Source organism: Pseudonaja textilis, chromosome 18 (assembly GCF_049901715.1).
Source record: "Pseudonaja textilis isolate UNSWEBS1 chromosome 18, rPseTex1.2, whole genome shotgun sequence".
NCBI classification, from domain to species: Eukaryota; Metazoa; Chordata; class Lepidosauria; order Squamata; family Elapidae; genus Pseudonaja; species Pseudonaja textilis.
In genome coordinates, this window is record NC_142007.1 from 338,741 (window position 1) to 360,277 (window position 21,537).

General features: G+C 50.7%; 2 protein-coding genes and 1 long non-coding RNA gene across 4 annotated transcripts in view; 2 read left to right on the plus strand and 1 right to left on the minus strand.

Annotated features, from left to right (window-relative positions):
- The window catches only part of ZMYND12 (zinc finger MYND-type containing 12), a 40,136-nt gene extending 33,698 nt beyond the window's left edge, over positions 1–6,438 (plus strand). Inside the window, exon 9 of the mRNA XM_087914953.1 lies at positions 5,926–6,438. The gene's annotated coding sequence lies outside the window, so the exon portion shown is untranslated. The remainder of the gene's footprint in view (positions 1–5,925) is intronic.
- A 3,393-nt stretch (positions 6,439–9,831) lies between these two features.
- Positions 9,832–17,548, minus strand: LOC148124439 (uncharacterized). Its single transcript, XR_015739849.1, has 4 exons — positions 17,413–17,548; positions 12,441–13,199; positions 12,040–12,119; positions 9,832–10,240 (listed from the first exon to the last, which is right to left on the minus strand). It is a non-coding gene; the product is annotated as an uncharacterized LOC148124439 (long non-coding RNA).
- Positions 10,228–21,123, plus strand: RNF207 (ring finger protein 207). 2 transcript variants are annotated; one of them, XM_087914956.1, is made up of 19 exons: positions 10,228–10,295; positions 10,819–10,949; positions 12,528–12,718; positions 13,088–13,217; positions 13,599–13,743; positions 14,400–14,481; positions 14,718–14,793; positions 15,546–15,671; positions 15,756–15,802; positions 16,315–16,387; positions 16,529–16,597; positions 17,011–17,079; positions 17,398–17,519; positions 18,339–18,531; positions 19,454–19,639; positions 19,755–19,806; positions 19,885–20,002; positions 20,400–20,489; positions 20,884–21,123. In XM_087914956.1, the coding sequence occupies exons 3-19, from the start codon at positions 12,528–12,530 to the stop codon at positions 21,074–21,076; spliced, it is 1,962 nt and encodes a 653-aa protein (XP_087771082.1). In that variant the 5' UTR covers positions 10,228–10,295; positions 10,819–10,949; the 3' UTR covers positions 21,077–21,123. The 2 variants fall into 2 exon arrangements, with proteins under 2 accessions (XP_087771082.1, XP_026576676.1); XM_026720891.2 differs by lacking the exon at positions 10,228–10,295 and having other exon boundaries at positions 10,310–10,949.
- Positions 21,124–21,537: the final 414 nt, after the last annotated feature.

Genomic DNA, 21,537 nt, shown 5'->3' on the forward strand with positions numbered 1-21,537 from the left:
CACCCGGTCAGGATCTGGGCACTTGGCAACAAGCATGTAGGCCTGTCGGGTGCAGGACTCCCGGCCACCTTCCCTCAGACAAAGTCCGCGGAGGGGAGCTACGTTCTCTTAGTGACCACATGTTCCACTTAACAACGGTGGCAAAAATAAATGGCCGGGAGATTCTGGGAGTTGAAGCCCACCCCCCAACGGTCCAAGCCAGAAAACCAGGAGAATCGTAGGTGTGTCCACCTCAAAGAATAATGGGGGGGTGGGGGCACCTGGAGCCGGGACAGCCTAAGCGGGAACACAACACCTGCCCGAGTAAAAAAAGAAACACTTGTAGCCCCGTTGGATCCCCTCCTCTGGTCACCTGAGGCGGCCATTCCGGGAAAGGTCAGCCTTCACCCGCAGCCCCCACATGACAGGCAGGCGGCAGACAAGTGGCTGGGGGAAAGGGTCGGTAGCAAGCTCTGGCAGGGGAGGGCCCCATTTTAGGGGAATGTCAGCCAAATTTGGGGATGGGGCTGTCTGGGCGAAGGCTCCTTGTGCTGGAAGCAGGATTTGCCAGGGTCACAGGTCTTCCCCTGCTCTGGGGACCAACTTTTCATCATGGGGGGGGCATGAGGTCAACCGCCCCCCGCCCCCCCCCAGGGCATGGAATAGCCAGGCAGGAAGGAAAAAAGGGAGTAAAAATGGGATTCTCACCCATCTTTGAGCACACCTGCTCACTCAGTCTGTGAGAAAACATCACCCTCCCCCGAAATTCCCTTTCCCTTTGAAATAAACTTCAAAGGAAGATTCACTTTCATCTTCTCAGCGGAGAGAAAACGCCGGGAAAGTTTTCCTCCTTAGGCCAGCAAATCCCTTTGGCCCCTGGAAGAGCATCCAGAGGCGGGGAGGGGGGGGGCTTGTGGGCTCCTGGGTTGGGCCTTCCCTCGGGATGATGCCACGGCTGCAGGTGTGCCCAGGTGTGCCCTGGCTGTGCCAGACGCTACAGCAGCCACCCACCCACCCCAGAGCGGAAAATCACTCCGTGTGAGCAGGGAAGCTCCTTTCTCAAGAACTACGTCTCCCAGAGTGCCTTGCAGACAGGTGGGAGGGAGGGAGAGGCAGCCGGTGGGCAGGTGACGCATCCCCAGAAGGGATGAGGACCAGAGCAGGCTCTATAGGCAGTCCTCGGTTTACGACCACAATGCGGTTGTTGCTGAGAGAGTCATCACGTGACCCCGTTTGATTTTAAGACCTTTTCTCCCATGGTCATTAAATGAATCCCCCGGGGATTAGACTGTCTTCCCCTTTGTTTTACTTTTTAATGATGGTCTGCCCTCCCTCCCTCCTTCCTTTCTTCCATCCTTTTTCTTCATTTCTTTGTTCCTTCCTTCCTTCCTTCCTTCTCTTCCTCCCTCTTTGCCTTTGCCCCCTTTCTTCCCTTTTCCTCTTTGTCTTTTCCTCTACAAAAACGATTCCCAATGAACCGGACGAGTGCGAAGGAGAGTCCAGGCAGAGGGGGTCACCTGAATGCCTCCCTCCCTCGGGCCACAGACGTGGGGAGGGGGCGTCCGGAAGCCTCACCCCCTCTGAGGTGTGGATCAAACGGGCTCCTCTGCTCCACCGCCTGCCTTGCCCAGAGGCACCCAAAGCCCCAGAAGGATCCTCCTCCAGCGAAGACTTTGCCTGGATTACGTCCCTCCCAAGCGGCCGGCCTGCATCCCAGAATAGCCGCTGCTGATTAGGGCCTTCCGTGGCTCTGATGGAGCCTCCTGAGATAAGCTGACCTTCCCTTGGGTGTCAGCTGCTCTCGCCGGCTGGGTCAAAGCCATTGCCCTCCCTCCCTCCCGGGGCCTCTCTGCTGGCGGCCTGGAGCTTCGGCTCAGAGGGACCAGGAGCTCCCCCCCTCCCCCCCATGGGCCTCCTCCTCCTCCTCCTCCTCCTCAGCCATCCATGCTGCACAGGGGTGGTCTCTTCCTCCCCCTCTCCTTCCTCCCCAAAGGGACCCCCAGCCTCCTCCGAGAACAGCTCCCCAGACGGGGAGACTTCAAAGGGAGACGGAGCCTGGCTGACAAGAGGAAGAAGAAGGACAATGCCCGGGGGGGGGAGGGGCAGTGGGGGGAGGCCATAAGTAGGGGACTTATGGCCTGCAACTTTCTCGGTTTCTACAGTTTGGGTGCCAAGTTTTGCAGCTCTCGTTTAGGGACCGTCTCCTCTGGTTTGTATGTGGTCCTCAACTTATGACAACTGAGTCCAAAATTTCCATTGCTAAGTGAGAAAGTTGTTCGGTGAGCTTTGCCCTCTTCCTCCTCCTCTTCCTCCTCCTCCTCCATTCTTCCTTCCTCTCCTTCCTCCCTCCTCCTCCTCTCACACTGCCCCCCACCAAGGGTCACCCTAGACTTGTCCCCCGACACCCCCCCCAGCCGCCAAGGTTCTCGCAGCCCAGGTGGGGCAACCAGAAGAGGAGGAAATTCTTCTCAGGGCAGGAAAACAAACCCTCCAAGAGGAGGAGACGGATGCTGAGCGCTGCAGGGCACCAGGCCGGCCTTCCTCCTCCCTGGCTTTGTCGGCCAGGCCTGTCCTGCGCCCACCGAGGAGGAGGAGGGGGGGGGATGGAGGGAGCCTTTGTTCTGCAAGCGCCACATTCTCTTCCCCCAAAGGCCGGCCGGATGTTCGCAAGTCCCCTTGCTTGCTCAGGTTTCTGCCCTCCCCCCACCAAAAAACTCTCAGGGGAAACCGGGGTGGAGGGGAGGTTAGCGGGCGGTTCCTGCCCCCCCTCACTCCAGGCACTTCTGGGCAGAGACCAAGTTCCCAGCATGAACAGAGCGTCCGGCCGAGTCTTTCCCAAATAAACTGGCCCGGTTGCAGGAAATTCTGGGGCCAAATTCCAGGAACCCCACTTAGGGAGGGGAAGGCAAAAGGCAACAGCCGGCCTTTGATGGAGGGATGTCACGCCTCCTTTGGAAATTGGCCACTCAAGAAATCCGGGGGCGGAATAATAATAATAATAATAATAATAATAATAATAATAATAATATTCAGGTTTTTCCCAAGAGGGGGAACGGTGGAGTTGGCCTTGGGCCCTCTTGTGCGGAAGGCTATAATCTCTCCTGCTGGAGCAGGCAGTTGTACTAGATGACCTCCCTGGACGAGACCCCACGATGCTCTTGATCTCCTTCAAACACTTTTCCTCGCCAGAAGAACGGCACATCCTGTCTCTCGTATAGGATGACTGATCTCTTACTCAGCGAGTAAATATTGCTCCCGTCCGCAATCCTCCCTTTCGGCCAGGGTGGAGCCCGGTAAGGAAGAGCCTCGCTTAAATGCTCCTGCCCACCACGCAGGAGAACCGCTGCCCTCCTTCCAAATCCTCCAGCCTGGAGGAGGTTTTCTCCCTTCTTCTCTTTCCTGCCAAAGGAAAAAGGAGAGAGAAGATATGCGCCCCATTGAGCGGGAATGTGGGGCAACTCCCAACGTTTTCAGTTTGTGCGTCCCGTTCCCTGAGCGGTTTTAGCTGCAGGCGGGGGCCAAATACTTGGCAGATGGTCCTCGACTTACAACAGTTCACTTAGTGACCCTCTGAAGGTACAAGGGCCCTGGAGAAAGGGACTTGGGATCGTTTTGCACCCTTCCGACCCTTGCAGCCTCCCCCAGGGCCACGTGATCGAACTCAGGCCCTGCGTCAGGTTTAGGACGGTTGCAGCATCGCCCTTTGCGACCTTCTGACCAGCAAAGCCAGACTCACTTAGCAACCGTGTTAATAACTTAACAATGGCAGCTATTCGCTTAACAACGGTAGCAAGATAGGTCATAAAATGGGGCAAAGCTCACGTAGCAATTGTCTCGCTTGGCATCGGAGGTTTTGGGCTCAATTCTTGTCGTTCGTCGAAGGTCATGGGGGGGCCACGTAGTTCAATAGATGAAAGCAAATGAATTGAGGTGTTATATTTCTCTTCTATTCTGTATTTTATTCTGCAATTCTATTTATTAAATTAACTGCCCATCTCACCGGGGGCTCTAAATTGGTGCCCCGTCCCCAGGGCTGCAGGAAGGACATCCTGGCACCAACTTTTGCCAACAAAGGAGGGAGGGTCTCTGCAGAGAGGAACCAGGTCCCCCCAAAGGGCTCTGGGCGCTGTTTGAGAAATCCACTGACGGGGCAAACCGGAGGGACCTGGGGCTGGGCGCCGGGGGGGGGGTGGAGGCTGGCAGGGCCGTCTGGGCAGCCGGGGGAAGCGAAGCGGAAAAGCTCAGCCTGGCAGCTTCCATTGTTGGTGGGTTTGCAAAGTGCATGGAGGAATGCGGCCACACAAAGGGGGCTCTGCGGCTGAAAGCCCTGGCTGGAGGCTGAGGGCCCCCCCCTGAAAACGGCCCCCTCCTCCCGGCTGCTTGGCCACACAATGGAAAAGGGAAATGGCTGAACACGGGGAAAGCTCCCTCCGCCCTCCCTCCCTTTCTCTTTCTTTCTTTTCTTCCTTCCTTCGTTCCGCCAATCCCTTTTTCCTCCCCCTCCCTCCCTCCCTCCCTCCCTCCTTTCCTTCCTCCCCATTACTTAAGGGTTGTTAAGTGAAACTGCAGTAAGTGAATCCAGCTTCCCCCTTGCTCCTCAGGTCACAAAAGGGGATCACGTGACCCCAGGACACGACAACCGTCGTAAGTACAGGTCATTGGCCAAGCATGTGAATTTTGATCACAGGATCAGACAGAAAGCCCACCGTTGCATGAGCCTCACACCTCTGCTGGGAACCTTAATGCTGCTTAGAGAATTGGGGGTCTGCGCCCCCCCCCCGCGCCCCCAGGTTCTCACTCGTGGGGGGGCACATTCTGCTTTCAGGCTTTGGGGAAATGAGGAGGCGTGGACGGAGTTGGCTTTTCTCCCTTTCCTCGCTTTCTCATTATTTGAGAATTAGCAAATTCTTGGCCGTCATTCGCTAATCCTGCAATTTTACACACACGCATCGGGTGGACCTTCAGCCTCCCAGCAGGGCCGGGCCCCGAAACGGGTGGAGGAGGCCCACCTGCGCCCGCCTGGCCAGAAGGAAACGGGGTAAGAGGCTCCAAGAGGCTCCTGCGGGAAAGAGGGCCATCGGGAAGGCACCTCTGCTCTCTGGGATGAGTTTCACCCCTTGGCAAAAAAAGGGGGGAAAAAAGATTTCTTTTAAAAAAGGGGGGGAAAAGGTGATTTTTTTAAAGAAAGGCAGGTGAGCCCCAAGACTGAGAAATCAGCCTTTCCGTGGCTATGGAAACACTCTATCGCCACCTGGTGGCCAACCTTGGCAGGGGGGAAAGACAGACAGACAGAGAAGATACTGATTGATTGATTTGATCTGATCTGTCAATCGCTTCGAAGACAATAGGTATAAGTATAAACATGAGGAAGAATACAGGAAATAGGGACAAATAAATGGGGACAATAGGACAGGGACGGGAGGCACGATGGTGCGCTTATGCACGCCCCTGACAGACCTCTGAGGAACGGGGTGAGGTCAACGGTGGATAGTTTGAGGTTAAAGGTTAAAGTTTTGGGGGGATGTAACCACAGAGTCAGGTAGTGCATTCCAGGGATGGACCTGAAGTTGTACTTTCTGCAATTGAGTTTGAAACGGTTTACATTGAGTTTGTATCTGTTGTGTGTTGCCTGTATAGATAGATAGATGGAGGGAGGGATAGATAAAAGGATAGAGAGATAAGGAGAGATATGGATAGAGATAAAGGGATAGATTAGATAGAGATAGAGGGATGGATAGATACAGTGATAAAGGGATAGATAAGTAGAGGGATAGACGGATAGATAGGTAATAGATAAGTACATAGATAGATATTGATATATAGTTACAGTGATAGATGAGAGGCTGGCAGGCAGGTGTGTGTGTGTATTTGCCAGGGCATTTCCCATGAGCTAAATTGGGGGACCATTGCAATAGCACTTAAAAAGACTTCTATGCCGCTTCACAGGGCTTTTACGGCCGTCTCTAAGTGATTTAGAGAGTCAGCAACGCATTGCACCCTGCAAACAATCCAGGTCTTCGTTTTACCGACCTCGGAAGGACGGGAGTCCCAAGTCAACCAAATGCCCAGAAAGGCCAGGATGGAAACAAACGAGCGAGCGAGCCAACCAACGATGCCCATCAAAGAGAGAAACCACAGGAAGTCAAAGGAGAGAAAGAAAAAAAGATAAGAAGATCGCCCCACACAAGCAGGTGTGCTGTACCATCCAAATAATAATAATTGAAAAAGGACATGGAGTTTGGAGACTGGATCACTTTGTCGGTCTCAAAAGCTGCTAGCGATGCATAGACCTCCCCCCGCAAGAAAAGAACACTGGACCGGTTTCAAGCCAGGGAGATGTCCCCCCCCCCGCAAAAAAGGAAGAGGGAGGGGGGGGTCCTTGACCCTCCATGGCTGGTTTGCAGAGCCGTTTCTCCTTCTCCAAGTGTGTCTTCCTCATAAATAAATTTTAAAACCCCATCCCGCCGAGTCTTTATTTCCTCCCCCCAATACGAATATTCGCGAAGCTCCGCGGGAGGAAGGAAGAAATCCAACGAGGGACCTTACTCTGCGTCCCCCCATCACTCTCGGGGGGAAAATAGACCTCAAATTACATGTAAACCGCGGTTTTGTAAGTCTATGGGAAATTGCATTGACAATAGTAGACCGCCATCTCGTGGCCATTTTGCGTCATTGCAGGGGGAGGAAAGAACTGAATAATAATAACCCGCCATCTCGTGGCCATTTTGCGCATGGCAGGTGGAGGAAAGAACTTAATAATAACCCGCCATCTCGTGGCCATTTTGCGCATGGCAGTTGGAGGAAAGAACAATAGCCCGCCATCTCGTGGCCATTTTGCGCATGGCAGTTGGAGGAAAGAACGTAATAATAACCCGCCATCTCGTGGCCATTTTGCGCATGGCAGTTGGAGGAAAGAACTTAATAATAACCCGCCATCTCGTGGCCATTTTGCGCATGGCAGTTGGAGGAAAGAACTTAATAATAATAGCCCGCCATCTCGTGGCCATTTTGCGTCATTGAAGGGGAGAAAAAAACTGAATAATAATAACCCGCCATTTCGTGGCCATTTTGCGCATGGCAAGTGGAGGAAAGAATTTAATAATAAAAGCCCGCCATCTCGTGGCCGTTTTGCGTCATTGCAGGGGACGAAAGAACTTTAATAATAATAATAATAATAATAATAATAATAATAATAATAATAATAATAATAATAATAATAATAAAGCTCGCCATCTCGTGGCCATTTTGCGTCATTGCAGGGGACGAAAGAACTTTAATAATAATAATAATAATAATAATAATAATAATAATAATAATAATAATAATAATAATAAAAGCCCGCCATCTCGTGGCCGTTTTGCGTCATTGCAGGTGGAGGAAAGAACTTAATAATAATAATAATAATAAAAGCTCGCCATCTCGTGGCCATTTTGCGTCATTGCAGGGGGACGAAAGAATTTAATAATAAAAGCCCGCCATTTCGTGGCCATTTTGCGCATGGCAAGTGGAGGAAAGAATTTAATAATAAAAGCCCGCCATCTCGTGGCCATTTTGCGTCATTGCAGGGGGACGAAAGAATTGAATAATAAAAGCCCGCCATTTCGTGGCCATTTTGCGCATGGCAAGTGGAGGAAAGAATTTATTAATAATAGCCCGCCATCTCGTGGCCATTTTTCGTCATTGCAGGGGAGAAAAAAACTGAATAATAATAACCCGCCATTTCGTGGCTATTTTGCGCATGGCAAGTGGAGGAAAGAATTTATTAATAATAGCCCGCCATCTCGTGGCCATTTTTCGTCATTGCAGGGGAGAAAAAAACTGAATAATAATAACCCGCCATTTCGTGGCCATTTTGCGCATGGCAAGTGGAGGAAAGAATTTAATAATAAAAGCCCGCCATCTCGTGGCCGTTTTGCGTCATTGCAGGGGGACGAAAGAACTTTAATAATAATAATAATAAAATAATAATAATAAAAGCCCGCCATCTCGTGGCCATTTTGCGTCAGTGCAGGTGGAGGAAAGAATTTAATAATAAAAGCCCGCCATCTCGTGGCCATTTTGCGTCAGTGCAGGTGGAGGAAAGAATTTAATAATAAAAGCCCGCCATCTCGTGGCCATTTTGCGCATGGCAAGTGGAGGAAAGAAGTTAATAATAATAGCCCGCCGTCTCGTGGCCATTTTGCGTCATTGCAGGTGGAGAAAAAACTGAATAATAACCCGCCATTTCGTGGCCATTTTGCGCATGGCAAGTGGAGGAAAGAATTTAATAATAATAGCCCGCCATCTCGTGGCCATTTTTCGTCATTGCAGGTGGAGGAAAGAATTTAATAATAAAAGCCCGCCATTTCGTGGCCATTTTGCGCATGGCAAGTGGAGGAAAGAATTTAATAATAATAGCCCGCCATCTCGTGGCCATTTTGCGTCATTGCAGGGGAGAAAAACTGAATAATAATAACCCGCCATTTCGTGGCCATTTTGCGCATGGCAAGTGGAGGAAAGAATTTATTAATAATAGCCCGCCATCTCGTGGCCATTTTGCGTCATTGCAGGTGGAGGAAATAACTTAATAATAATAATAATAAAAGCCCGCCATCTCGTGGCCATTTTCCGTCATTGCATGGGGACGAAAGAATTTAATAATAAAAGCCCGCCATTTCGTGGCCATTTTGCGCATGGCAAGTGGAGGAAAGAATTTAATAATAATAGCCCGCCATCTCGTGGCCTTTTTGCGTCATTGCAGGTGGAGGAAAGAATTTAATAATAAAAGCCCGCCATTTCGTGGCCATTTTGCGCATGGCAAGTGGAGGAAAGAATTTAATAATAAAAGCCCGCCATCTCGTGGCCATTTTGCGTCATTGCAGGGGGACGAAAGAATTTAATAATAAAAGCCCGCCATTTCGTGGCCATTTTGCGCATGGCAAGTGGAGGAAAGAATTTAATAATAATAGCCCGCCATCTCGTGGCCATTTTTCGTCATTGCAGGTGGAGGAAAGAATTTAATAATAATAACCCGCCATCTCGTGGCCATTTTGCGTCATTGCAGGGGAGAAAAAACTGAATAATAATAACCCGCCATTTCGTGGCCATTTTGCGCATGGCAAGTGGAGGAAAGAATTTATTAATAATAGCCCGCCATCTCGTGGCCATTTTGCGTCATTGCAGGTGGAGGAAAGAACTTAATAATAATAAAAGCCCGCCATCTCGTGGCCATTTTGCGTCATTGCATGGGGACGAAAGAATTTAATAATAAAAGCCCGCCATTTCGTGGCCATTTTGCGCATGGCAAGTGGAGGAAAGAATTTAATAATAATAGCCCGCCATCTCGTGGCCTTTTGCGTCATTGCAGGTGGAGGAAAGAATTTAATAATAAAAGCCCGCCATCTCGTGGCCATTTTTCGTCATTGAAGGGGGAGAAAAAACTGAATAATAACCCGCCATTTCGTGGCCATTTTGCGCATGGCAAGTGGAGGAAAGAATTTATTAATAATAGCCCGCCATCTCGTGGCCATTTTTCGTCATTGCAGGGGAGAAAAAAACTGAATAATAATAACCCGCCATTTCGTGGCCATTTTGCGCATGGCAAGTGGAGGAAAGAACTTAATAATAATAATAATAATAATAGCCCGCCATCTCGTGGCCATTTTGCGTCATTGCAGGGGGAGAAAAAAAAACTGAATAATAAAAGCCCGCCATTTCGTGGCCATTTTGCGCATGGCAAGTGGAGGAAAGAAGTTAATAATAATAGCCCGCCATCTCGTGGCCATTTTGCGCATGGCAAGTGGAGGAAAGAACTTTAATTAATAAATAATAATAATAATAATAATAATAATAATAGCAATAACAATAAAAATAAATAATCTGATTATTTTTATTTATATTAACTTTTGCGATTCCTTCCCTGTGCCTGCCATAATGAAAAATATCCACCAGGTAGCAGGCTGTTATTGCTGTGCAATTTCTATACTTCTGTACGCATTATTATTATTCTAAAGCGGCAGGGTTTTTTGCAGCTGTGGTCTTTTTAGGCTCCCCTGATGGAAGATAGAATTTCCCTCCAGTGCATCAACTCGGCTTCAGGGTCAGCTGGAACAATGCAGCCCCTTCCTCGGCCCTCCACAAGTGGCAACAGCTGTCCAGTTAACCCCCCAAAAATCTTCTCCATCCATCGGTCTCCATCCACCATGTCCTCTTCTCCTCTTGCCAGCTGTCGCAACTCTGCCTGAGGCAGCGGTTTCCGATGGTGGTGACTCCCTCTCGCCTCCTGGAGAAGGAAGGAAGAGAAACGTGCTTCAATCAAAGGAAATATCACATGCAAGGTGTACACTTTGGGGTCGGTCTAGATGAGCTCTGGGGTATCTCTGTCTTCTTCAAACGGATCGGATGAATTGGGCGGCCTTAGGCCCTTCCAAACAGGGCTTCTCAGGCACCAAAGGCATCGAAATGCTCTCCCAGGATTAGCGTTGCCTCTGACCTTGGATGGTCCTCAACCAGGAGAAACTTGGCCAGCCCGCCACCAACGGCTTGGCTTTCCTTAAAAAGCTTCGGTGACAAGATCTGAACTCGGCTCGAAGCCCTCCAAGCTGGGGGGGGGGGGAGAGAAAACACCCCCTCCCTTCTCAATCCATGTCAGACGCTGCCTTTTGTCTCCTCTGCCAGACTCTTCCTCGCCCCTTGCCTGGTTTTTAATGTGTTTAAATTTAGTTTTTAAAGTTGGGAAGGATCCCTTCCTGCAGTGAGGAGGAGATCCTCTTTGGCCCTCAAGTTTAGCCAGCGGGATTTCTTTCTCTCTCTCTCTTTTAAACCCATCACCCTGGAAGAGATGTTGATTTGTTGTTTCAGTGCTGGGCTGGGCAGCTGAAAGCAGCAGAGCTTTTAAATAGAAGTGGGAAGAGAAATCCCGAATTGAAGGACGGAAAAAGGATAAGGGGTTCACGGAAGGAGAGGCGGGAGCCGAAAAGCAGAAATTAAAAGTAAGTGGTTTTATATGGGTTTTTTTTTTCCCCTGGTTCAGAGGAGGCAGCTGGCTTTTCATTTTCCACGGCTTGGTGGGCTGAGATTAGAGGAGGGTATTTTTATCCTGCCGCTAATTGTTGTTTTTATAAATAACTCCAGGCAGCCAAAGGATTGATGCCAAAAATGATTCCCAGGGAAATTGACGGGACCATGGCCAGGGATGGGGGGAAAAGGGGTTGGAAAACTTATTTTAGCTTTTGCAAAGTTAAAAATGCAAACATAAGAAGGCCCTTCCTTCCTTCCATTCCCGTCTTCCTCCCTCTTTCCTTTCTATCCAACCCTTCTTTTCTTCCTCCCTTCCTTCCACCTTTTCCTTCTACCCCCTTTCTCCTCCCTCCCTCTCCTTCCTTCTTCCCTTTCTCCTTCCTTCCTTTCTTCCTTGCTCCCACCCTCTATCCTTCTTTCTTCCATCTCCTTCTTTCTTTCCTTCCTTGCTCCTCCTTCACTTTCTCTCCTTTCTTCCCTCTTCTTCCTTCCCACCTTGCTCCCCCCTCCCTTTCTCTCCTTCTTTCTTCCCTTTCTCCTTCCTTGCTCCCTCCCTCCATCCCTCCCTTTCTGAATTCTGCCAGCAGAGGCCGCTATGGGAGTGAGCAGACTTTCATTTTGAACATTTTACAGGAAAGTGCACAAATTCAGCCCCTTTTAGGGAGGGATGGAAGTTCAGCCACCAGGACAAAGAAGAATAATCCGGTGCTCACAGACAAAAACAACCCATAAATACACCTGTTCTTTGCAACAAACTATAAATAAACCGGGGTTATGTTTGTCTGGGAGATGCCAAAATGCAGAGATAATCCTTAGCTCGTAACACTATTTACAGCTACGCTTCAGCACAAAAGACACAAACGAAACAATAGAAAACTTTTGCAAGTCCCAGAAATTTCTCAGCCCAGGAGGCTCCCTGTTCCTTCTCTGCATGAGCTGCTGTTCCGGGATGGTTTTTCTCCTACACTGTTTAGAGACACACAGGGCAGGTTTCCAGGGATGTTCTCAAAATCTGGAGAATGTCTGATTGATTTATTCCCCTTATTGATCTAAGCAATTCACCTGCTTTGCAATCCACCTTGTCTCGAAATGGTGGAAGGTTCGGAACAAAATGCCCATCCGCTGTTGGAATTACAGGACATCTACAAAATAAAATATAATACAAACTAAGCTATAAACTAGACTATAATAAAAAGTAAACTATAAAGTAAACTATAAACTATACTAAACTATAAACTAAAATATAAATTAAACTATAAACTAAACTAAACTAACATAAAATAAAATAAACTATACACTAAACTAGAAATGATAAAGTCAGACCATCTGGCTGACTGTGCAATGAACCAAAAATAAAATAATAATAAAATAAAGTAAAATCAAATAATAATGATGATAAAATAGTGCGAACATCCTGATGACTGTGTAATGAACTAAAAATAAAATAAGATAAAATCACCTACTGAAATGAATCTGCAGACTTCAGGGGGACACAGGTCTCTGCGGCTAGGCAGAAAAAGCCGTCCAGGTGTTTCTCTCCCGCTCTCCAGATGTCGGGCGGGATCTTCACCCCCTTGGAGAACCTGTGTGAGCTGGACAACGCCAACTGCCACCCGCTGGTGTGCTTCCTGTGCCACGAGCAGTACGAGCACCCCTGCCTCCTGGACTGCTACCACAACTTCTGCGCCAGCTGCCTGCGGGGACGAGCCATCGACAGCCGCCTGGCCTGCCCCCTGTGTGGGTAAGGAAGGACTCCCTGGCTTTGGGACCGCCTTACCGGGCAGTAGGGGTTGGAGTGGAGGACCTCCAGGGCCCCTTCCCACTCTAGGATCCCGCCTCCTGCATTTGGCAAAGCTAAGTTGCTAGCCCTCAAGGTTTCTGCCAAGGAAGACAGGGGGCAGTTTCTGGAAACTCAAATAGATTAAGAGAGGTCTTACAATTAGAGGACTACCAATGATTGTCCAGGCTCTTCTTGAAAAACCTCCACCGCCTCTGGATTTAATTATGGCTTGTCACGGGTTTTAATCATGGTTTGTCATGGTCAGCAGCAAATAAGCTCCAAAGACCTTACTTTTGAGTAACCGCAAGCCAGGTTGTGTCTTCCTTGCAGCCACCAGTCCGTCGTGAAGGGGAATGGGCTCCCTCCTGAAGACCAGCTGCTCAAATTCCTAGTGGACAGCTCCGGAGATTACGAGGAGGATGTCCTGTGTGCGAATTGTGACCTGCAAAGCACGAAGCAGGTAAGCCAAGATATGATCCGGCCTCCGACCAGGTGGGGCAAGTCCCGTCCAGAAGCATTTGCAGGGATAAAGGGGTTGTTTCGCCGTACAGGATCATAGACCAGCAGGCGAGGGGGTCCCCCTGAGATCATCTAGGCCAACCCTCTAGGCACGCAGGCTGAGGAAATTCTGGGAGTTGGAGTCCACCCCTTTTCAAATTGCTAAGCTTGAGAGACAGCAATGGAGCACCCGTGTGGCGGAGCAGTCTATCTTAGCAGCAGTGGCGAGTGTCCCACAGAGCACACCTTCTCTAATTACCTTCAGGAGCCCCTTCCCAGCCCCCTTCTCTGACTGCACCTGTTTCTCCTCCTCCCCTCCAACACCCATCATCCCCTCCCGAAGGAGCTGGACGCCATGTACTTCTGCAACACCTGCAGCCAGCCGCTGTGTGCCAAGTGCCGGGAAGAGACGCACAAGGCCAGGATGTTCTCCCGCCACGAGATCGTCTCGCTGAGCAAACGGGCAAAGGAGGTCCATAAGAAATGCCGTACGTGCTCAGAGGCTAGGTTCTCACGCGTGACCCTTCTTGACCCTCCCCCCGCTTCCCAAAAACCCGGCCAAGCCCGACTTCCTTGCAGTGAGAACACAGCAGCAAAGAATCACAGAACTGTAAAACCGTAGAATCATAGAACCCGAATCCGAGAATTGTAGAATCACAATAATAGAATCAGAATTGTAAAATCATAAATTACAGGACCAGAATCACAGAATCCGAATCATAGAATTGCAGAATTGGAATCGTAGAATCATAGAATCTCAATCATGGAATTGCAGAATTATAGAGTTGTAGAATTGTAGAAACACAATTAATAGAACTGAAGATAGAATCATGGAATCACAAAGAAATAGGGCTGGAAGGGAACTTTGGAGGTCTTCTAGTCTAACCCCCTGCCCCAAGGCAGGAGTGGTTATAACTTATAAGTCATTCTTATTTTTGTTCCTTTTGTTTTCACGTTTTGCTTCCCACGTCTTCCTTCTACGATCTGGAATCTGAATTCTCCCTTGAATTTGCAACCCAAACAAGTTTTGGTTTGAAAGCAAGAAAATCTTCTTTTCCGAGGCTCCAAATTTTCAGTATGATTTTTGGGGGGGCTCAACCATGAATTATAAAATCACGCTGTTGCTATTTTCTCTCTTCCTCAGCCCTCCACGAGGAATTGTACATCATGTTCTCCACGGAGAAAAAATCCATGCTTTGCATTAACTGTTTCCGGGATATGCCTGTGTAAGTTTGCAATTTTTCAAAACCCACCTCTGTCAAAGGCATTTTAAGGGCCTTTAATCTGAATTTAACTTAATTTGAATTCAATTTAATGAATACAAAATTAAATTAAACCAAACTGAATTTAAACTTTAACGGGCCGCCCTGAAAGGCTCTGTAGGGTCTCCTGCTTGGGCAGAGAGTTGGATTATTAAGAAAGTCCTAAAAAGCAGATAATTCCATTTTTTCCCCTTCTCCAGGGAGAGCCGAGCTCATTGCATCGATATTGAGACGGCCTACATGAAGGGGTGTGAGAAGCTGGACCAGGCTGTGATGGTGAGCGGAAAGGAGTTGGGAAATAGCCCTGGAGCTGGGAATGGCTTTTATTCGCCAACGGAGGTTAGAGGTGACATTAGAGGGCATCTAGTCCAGCCCCTGGCTAGTGTGGGAAGGACGTGCCACCACGGGGATTAGCCCACGCTGGGATCACGCCTGGAAAAGCAGTTGGGTGTCTTCGTCCTTCCTTTTCTGCCTCCCCCTCTTCCTTTCTCCCTTCTTTCTTTCCCTCCCTCCTAACTGCCCTTTTCCCCTCCCTTTTTTCCTTCCTTCCCATTTGCTCCCTCCCTCCCTCTTCCTTTCTCTCCTCCTTTTCCTTCTTTCCTTCCTTTCTTCCCTTCCTCCCTCCCCACCTTTCCTTTTCCTTTTGTTCTCTTCTTCCTCCCTCCCTCCCTCCCTCCCTCCCTCCCTGTCTTTCCATTCCTCCCTTCCATCCCTTTTCCTTCTTTCCGACCTTTTCCTCTCCTCTCCTCTCCTCCTCCCCTCCCCCTTTCTCTCCTTCCTTCCTTCCTGCCCTCCCTCCCTGTGATCGCCAGGACTCCCCTCCCTTACGAGAAAAAGTTTCCAAACATGGGCCCCTTTTTGCAAACGTCGCCCTGGGCCCCTCCGAAGGGTGCCAAGCGCCAGAAGGCTTGGGTTCGAGAGGCAGCCAGCCACGTCTGACAAAGCCTGGCTCTGGGGCAGCTTCGACCAGAGCAGCCAGCTCTTGAAGGCAGCCGTGTCCCACGTGGCTGCGTGTCTGTCCGTGGCAGGCGGTGAAGGAGCTGCAGACGTCCACCCGCGAGGCCATTGTCCTGCTCAAGGCCATGATCGAGGAGGTGCGGAACAGCGCGGACGAGGAGTCCTCGGCCATCAATGCCCTCTTTGGCAGCATGCAGGTGAGACGGGCTCACCTGTGCCCCTCCCCCCGGGGGCCAACCCTCCCTGCCCCAATCCTCCTCGTTCCCCTTTCCTTCTCCTAGGAGAAGCTGGCCGAGCGGAAGAGGAGCCTGCTAAAGGCTGTGCAGAGGTAAAGGCTGGCACTCCACCTGTACGCAGGTAGTCCTCGAATTTATGACTGTCAGTTTAGTGAGCCTTCAAAGTGGCGGCGGCACGGAAGAAAAAGGAGAGACCGACCTAGGGCCATTTTTCACACTTACGACCATCAACGTATCCCCAGGATTATGTGATCAACGGACTCACACGACGGTCGCAGGGAGGGTCCCTGGGGTCACATGCCCCCCCCTTTTACGGCCAGTCATTACGTCCCCCTTTCACCCCCCCAGCACCGTGGCAGCTTTGAAGAGTCCTCAAACGACCAGGGTTTGCTGCGACCGTTGTGAGTGCGAGGATCAGCTCTCTGCAAAGCCCCGGGGCTGGGGGTAGGGGAAAGGAAGCAGGGGTTGGACTGGTTGACCTCCCGGTGTCCCTTCCCATTTTATGCTTCCCTGCTTCTCTTCTTCTCCCTCTCTGCTGCTCTCTTTTTTGAGAAAAAACAGCCTGAAAATGGCTTTTTTAAAAAAATAAAAAACCATTTCTTAGCCAGTACGAAGAAAAGGAAAAGGCATTTAAGGAGCAGCTGTCTCACCTGGCTTCTTTGCTGCCAACCCTCCAGGTAAGGAGGGACCCATTCCCCCTCCCCTCCTTTTGGACCGAGATATCCTAGCCACGAAGGCCCCCCCCGACATCTTCCCCCTTTGCACCCCTTTAAACCCCATTTTTTGTGTGCAAAACGGCGCCTATTTTCTGACTTTAGGTGCACCTGGTCACCTGCTCAGCGTTCCTCAGTTCGGCCAACAAAGCTGAATTCCTGGATCTGGGCTACGTGAGTCGAACTTCCCTTTCCCGGAGCTGCCAGGAGGGGCACGAGGGAGGGGGAAGACTTGAACCCAGGGCCTGAGGAGGGGGGCAGCGTCCTGGGGTCACGTGATTTCCTTTTGCGACCTTCGGAACAGCAAAGTGAAGGGGAGGAAGAGACGGATTCCCTTAACGACACTGCAGCTCCCTCAACAACAGCGGCGATTTCACTTGGGAACGGTGGCCAGGAAGGGCGTAAAACGGGGCAAAACGCACTCCGCGCATTTCTCACTCGGCCACATACATTTTGGGGCTGCGGAATGGACTAAGGCCTCCTGCTCGGGCAGGGGGTTGGACTAGATGACCTCCAAGGTCCCTTCCAGCCCTAGGGTTTTGGGATGGCCGCCCGGTTGACTGAGGCTGCTCTGCTTTTGATTCCAGCAACTCATGGAGCGCTTGCAAAGGATTGTCAAACAACCCCACCGGTTGAGGCCGTCGCAAACCAGCAAGGTGAGATAAACCTGGATTCTGCAGAGAAACCCCGGATTCCTGGTTTGTGGAGGGAGGAGGCTAAGCTAACAGGCCTGTCTGAGCAAAATTCTGGTCCTCCCTCCCTTTTCCTTCCTTCCTTCCTTCCTCCCTCTTTTCTTCCTTCCTCCCCTTTTTTCCTTCCCTTCTCTCCTTCTTTCTTTCTCCTCCCTCCCTCCCTCTCCTTTTTCCTTCCTCTCCCTCCTTCTTTCCTTCCCTTCCTCTCTCCTTCTTCCCTTTCCTTTTCCTCCCTCCCTCTCCTTCTTCTTTCCTTCCTCCCTCCCTTCCTTCCATGTCCAGATCAACAGCGAATACCGGGCTGAGTTTGCCCACTGCCTGGAGCCGCTGCTGCCTTTGTCCCCACGCTGGTCAGTGGTGGGCACCGCAGGAGCCATCGGACCCGGCCTGAGCAACAGCAACATGTACGTCTCTTCTTCAGCGGGCACCCTAGAGGTCACTTAGCCCATTGCAACAGCTGGACCCCACTGCATCATCTCAGCTTCTTCCTTATTGGCTAGGCAGCCGGCTGAAGGCGGGGCTGGCCAGCAGTGACAGCCACTCAAACCCTTGGGGAGGTGGGGTCTATGCGGCAAGGAGTATTCTAGGAAGTCTTAAATAGCCAGTCTCTCCCACCATCTCTTTTGCTTGGAGGACTGAGTCAGCCAGTTAGTGAGATAATGCAGGACTTCAACTCCCAGAATTCCCCAGCCGTCTACCTGTCCCAGGTACTTAGGAAGGACTCTAAGATGGGGGAAGAAAACCTGGCAAATCCTATTTTAATAATTTTATTTTAATCTAAAACTCAAGTTGGCAGCCCAAGTTCAGGGCTCCACCCACTGGAGCGTTTCAAATACGAGCCATTTGAGTTGGGAATCCTATGAAGTCTCCTGCCTTAAGCAGCGGGTTGGAGTAGATGACCTCTGAGGTCCCTTACAGCCCCACGGTCCTAGGTTCTAAAGTGTCCTGATTCTGCAACCGACCAGCTTGCAGGCAGTCCTCGACCCACAATTCATTTAGTGACCATTCAAAGTTACAACGGCACTGAAAAAAAGTCACTTAAGGGCTGTTTTTCACACTTTCAATGCCATCCCCAAAAGTCACGTGACCAAAATGCAGCAGCTTGGCAACTTATGACGGTTGCAGGCTTGCCAGGACCTTGCTCATCCCGCTGTCTTTCTTGGCTTCCTGGCTTTGCAAGGAAGGGCTAATAAAACTTCCCATTTTTCCTGGCTTCTGTCTAGGATGTCTGGGGTTGCCAGCTCCAAGACCCTCTTAGCGACCGGCTGTTCGTCATCGCTTGAGAAAATGCCCCTGCCTGGGTCGCCGGTAAGGAAGGCCACGATGCACCGATATATCAGCACCAAAGTCCTCCTGGCCGAAGGGAGAGAGACGCCGTTTACCGACCACTGTCGGGACTACGAGAACACCTATCGGGTAAGGACCACGGGAAACCCTGCTCCCAAGGTGCATCTGCCTCATTCGCTTAACAACCGGCGCAAGAAAGGTTGCAAAATCAATCCCAATGACATGGCGACTAACTTAACAATCATCGCAACTTAATGAGGGCTGATTACGGTCGTTAAACCGAAGACTACCTGTACAAAGAGTGAAGAGAAGGATGCAGATAGTTCTCAGTCTACGGCCATTCCATTTGGTGAAGCTACGACTGCACGGAAATAGCCAGTTCTCGCACTTATGACCGTTGCATCCCCACTGATGACATGATCCAAATTTCAGGCCTTGACTTGTATTTATGACGGTCACAGCATCCTGGGGGTGTATGTATGTGTGACACGCAATGGCCAATTGGTGACCTTCCCAACCGGCTCCCGACAAATGGAGACAATGCAGGAGGCAGGTTCGCCAACCACAGGATTCGCTTAACGACAGGAGCGGTTCACTGCTACACAATGCTGGCAGGAAAGATGAAAAGGGTTGTAAAATTGGGCTTGACTCATTCAGCAACCGGCTGGGAATTGTTGGTCATAAGTCGAGGACTGTCTGTAATATATTGGGAGAACGTTTCGTACGTACAATTCTACGTATATTCACCTCTCGTGGAATTTGGGGGCTGCTTTTTAGCCAAGTTTGATCTTTGAAATGTTCCTCCTAGCAAGAACGGGCTTGAGAGGCGGTTAGAACATAGGGCTGGGAGGGACCTCAGAGGTCGTCTAGCCCAACCCGCTGCTTAAGGCAGGAGGCGGTTCCCGACTCGAATGGCGATGGGAGCCCTGGACTTTGGGATGCCGAGTTCAGTTTTTTAAATCCAATTAAAGGTTAGGGCAGGTTCCGCACCCTTTCCTCACGCCGTGTGTGTGTGTCTCTCTCTCTCTCTCTCTCGGCCTGGCGTGCGCAGGCGCTGCAGTCTGAGGTCCAGAGCCTGAAGGACCAGGTGCAGGAGCTCCACCGCGACCTCACCAAGCACCACTCCCTGATCAGGACGGAGAAGGTCAGCGAAATCCTGCAGAAATCCCTCCAGGTGGACGTCCAGATTGCCTCCCAGTTCTCCTCGGTGGAAATGAGACGGACCGGGTTTGAAGAGGTAAGCCGGCCACGCCTCTTCATGGCAACTCTTGAACTCGCCGCCCGGGCTGAATTCTCTCCCCCTTTTTCTTACTCTTTCCTCTTCCTCCTCCTCCTCCTCGCATCGTGGCTAGACCTGGGAGGAGACTTACCAGCGGGTGGCCAACGAGCAGGAGATTTACGAAGGTGAGGGTCTCTTCCTCTTGGGCGGAGGCGCCTCTGAGCGTGTGCAGAAGGAAAAACTCGGCTTCTCTCCTCGCCCAGCCCAGCTCCACGACCTGCTGCAGCTCCGGCAGGAGAACAGCTACCTGACGGCCATCACCAAGCAGATCGGCCCCTACGTCCGCTCCATCGCCCGGGTCAAGGAGAGGCTGGAGCCCAGGTGAGGGCACACCGGCCCCCCAGGTGCATCCATCCATCCGTCAATGAAATCAGCTCCTGGACCATGGCTAGTGGCCTGCCCCGACTCCCTCCCTCCCGCTTCCTTCTCTCTCCTTCCCTTCCTTCCTTCCTTCCTTCCCTTCCTTTTCTCTCCTTCCTTCCTTTCTCCTTCCCCTTCCTGCTCTCTTTCCCTTCCTTCTCTCTCCTCTCCTTTCCTCCATCCAGCATCCACCCGTCCTTCCTTGTCTTTTTCTTTCCTCTTTCCTTTTTCTCTTTCCTCCCCTCCTCCTCATTCTCCACTCATTCAGGGCTCGCTGAGCCCCCACCGCAAACGGCCCCCTTCACCCCGTGGCGGGAGGCTCCCCTGGGGTTCACTCGGAGCCCCCTCTGCCTCGCAGGTTCCAGGAGGGGAAAGAGAGAACGGATCCGCCAGAGAGCCTGCTCAAGATCTGCGAAGACGGATCCCCCCCGGCCAAAGCTCAGCCCAGGTAGCCGACCGATTCCATGCCTCTTATGGAAACACACAGGTAGCCCTCGGACTTACGACTGCCGAGCCCGAAAATTTTCATGGCTGAGCTGTTAAGTGAGTTTGGCCCCCTCTGATCACCGTTCTTGCCACCTGTCATTAAGTGAATCCCTGCAGTTGTTCACACAGCCGCTAAGCGAATCCAGCTGCCCCCCCATTGACTTTGCCGGTCAGAAGGCGGCCAAAGGGGGAGGGAATCCCATGACCCCCTGGGGACACTGCGACCGTCATAAATGCGAGCCGGCTGCCAAATGCCTGAATTACGGTCACTAAACGGACGACTGTAAGTCGAGGACTACCTGTATTTGGCTTGATTCTTTAATGTTTCTCTCCTTTCTGCGGAACAATCTCGGTAGCACCGGCAAAGAATGGGCCCCTAAACCGGAAGCGCCGATGCTCAGCTCAGCCGCCACAGACCCGCAGCCGAAACTCCCCGAGGTCTTCAAAAACAAGACGAAAATGAGGGCCGAGACCCCCTTGGACCCCACAGGAGCCCCAGCCAGCCTCCCCAAGGAAGGAGACCTGGAGACGCAGCTCCTTTTGCGCTGAGGGTGCAAAATTTTCCTTGCGGAAAAATAAAAATATCTGCCTACCCACCTGTGCCTATGCTGTGAATTCTGGAGGCTTACGTCAATAATAATAATAATAATAATAATAATAATAATAATAATAATACAAGGAAGAGGAAGAAGTAGAAGTAGTAGTAGTTCCTAGGTCCTTGGTTAGGACTTGAGCTGTTGAGCTACCAAACAGCCCCGAAAGCTGTGAATCTCATTAAAGATAGTAAAAATAATGTCTTATTTCTTTCACTTTTGTCATCCTTGCAACCTGACTGAAAATAACGAGAAGGAAAAGTGAAAAAGCAAAAAGCCAATATTAGACTTAGTAAAAAAAAAACCCAAAAGCTTAAAATTGCTTCCTCCTGCAAGTTCCTCCTTCACACACCCAAAAGGGGTTCCACCCTCCATAGGAACAACCCCCCCCGCCCTTCGTTTCCAACGTCATTAAGG

Excerpts from the sequence above, each read along its gene's own strand:
- RNF207 (XM_087914956.1), top strand. The coding sequence starts at position 12,528 with ATGTCGGGCGGGATCTTCACCCCCTTGGAGAACCTGTGTGAGCTGGAC. Across the intron at positions 16,598-17,010 it reads AATTCCTGGATCTGGGCTAC|CAACTCATGGAGCGCTTGCA; the intron begins GTGAGTCGAACT and ends TTTTGATTCCAG. Across the intron at positions 18,532-19,453 it reads ACTACGAGAACACCTATCGG|GCGCTGCAGTCTGAGGTCCA; the intron begins GTAAGGACCACG and ends TGGCGTGCGCAG.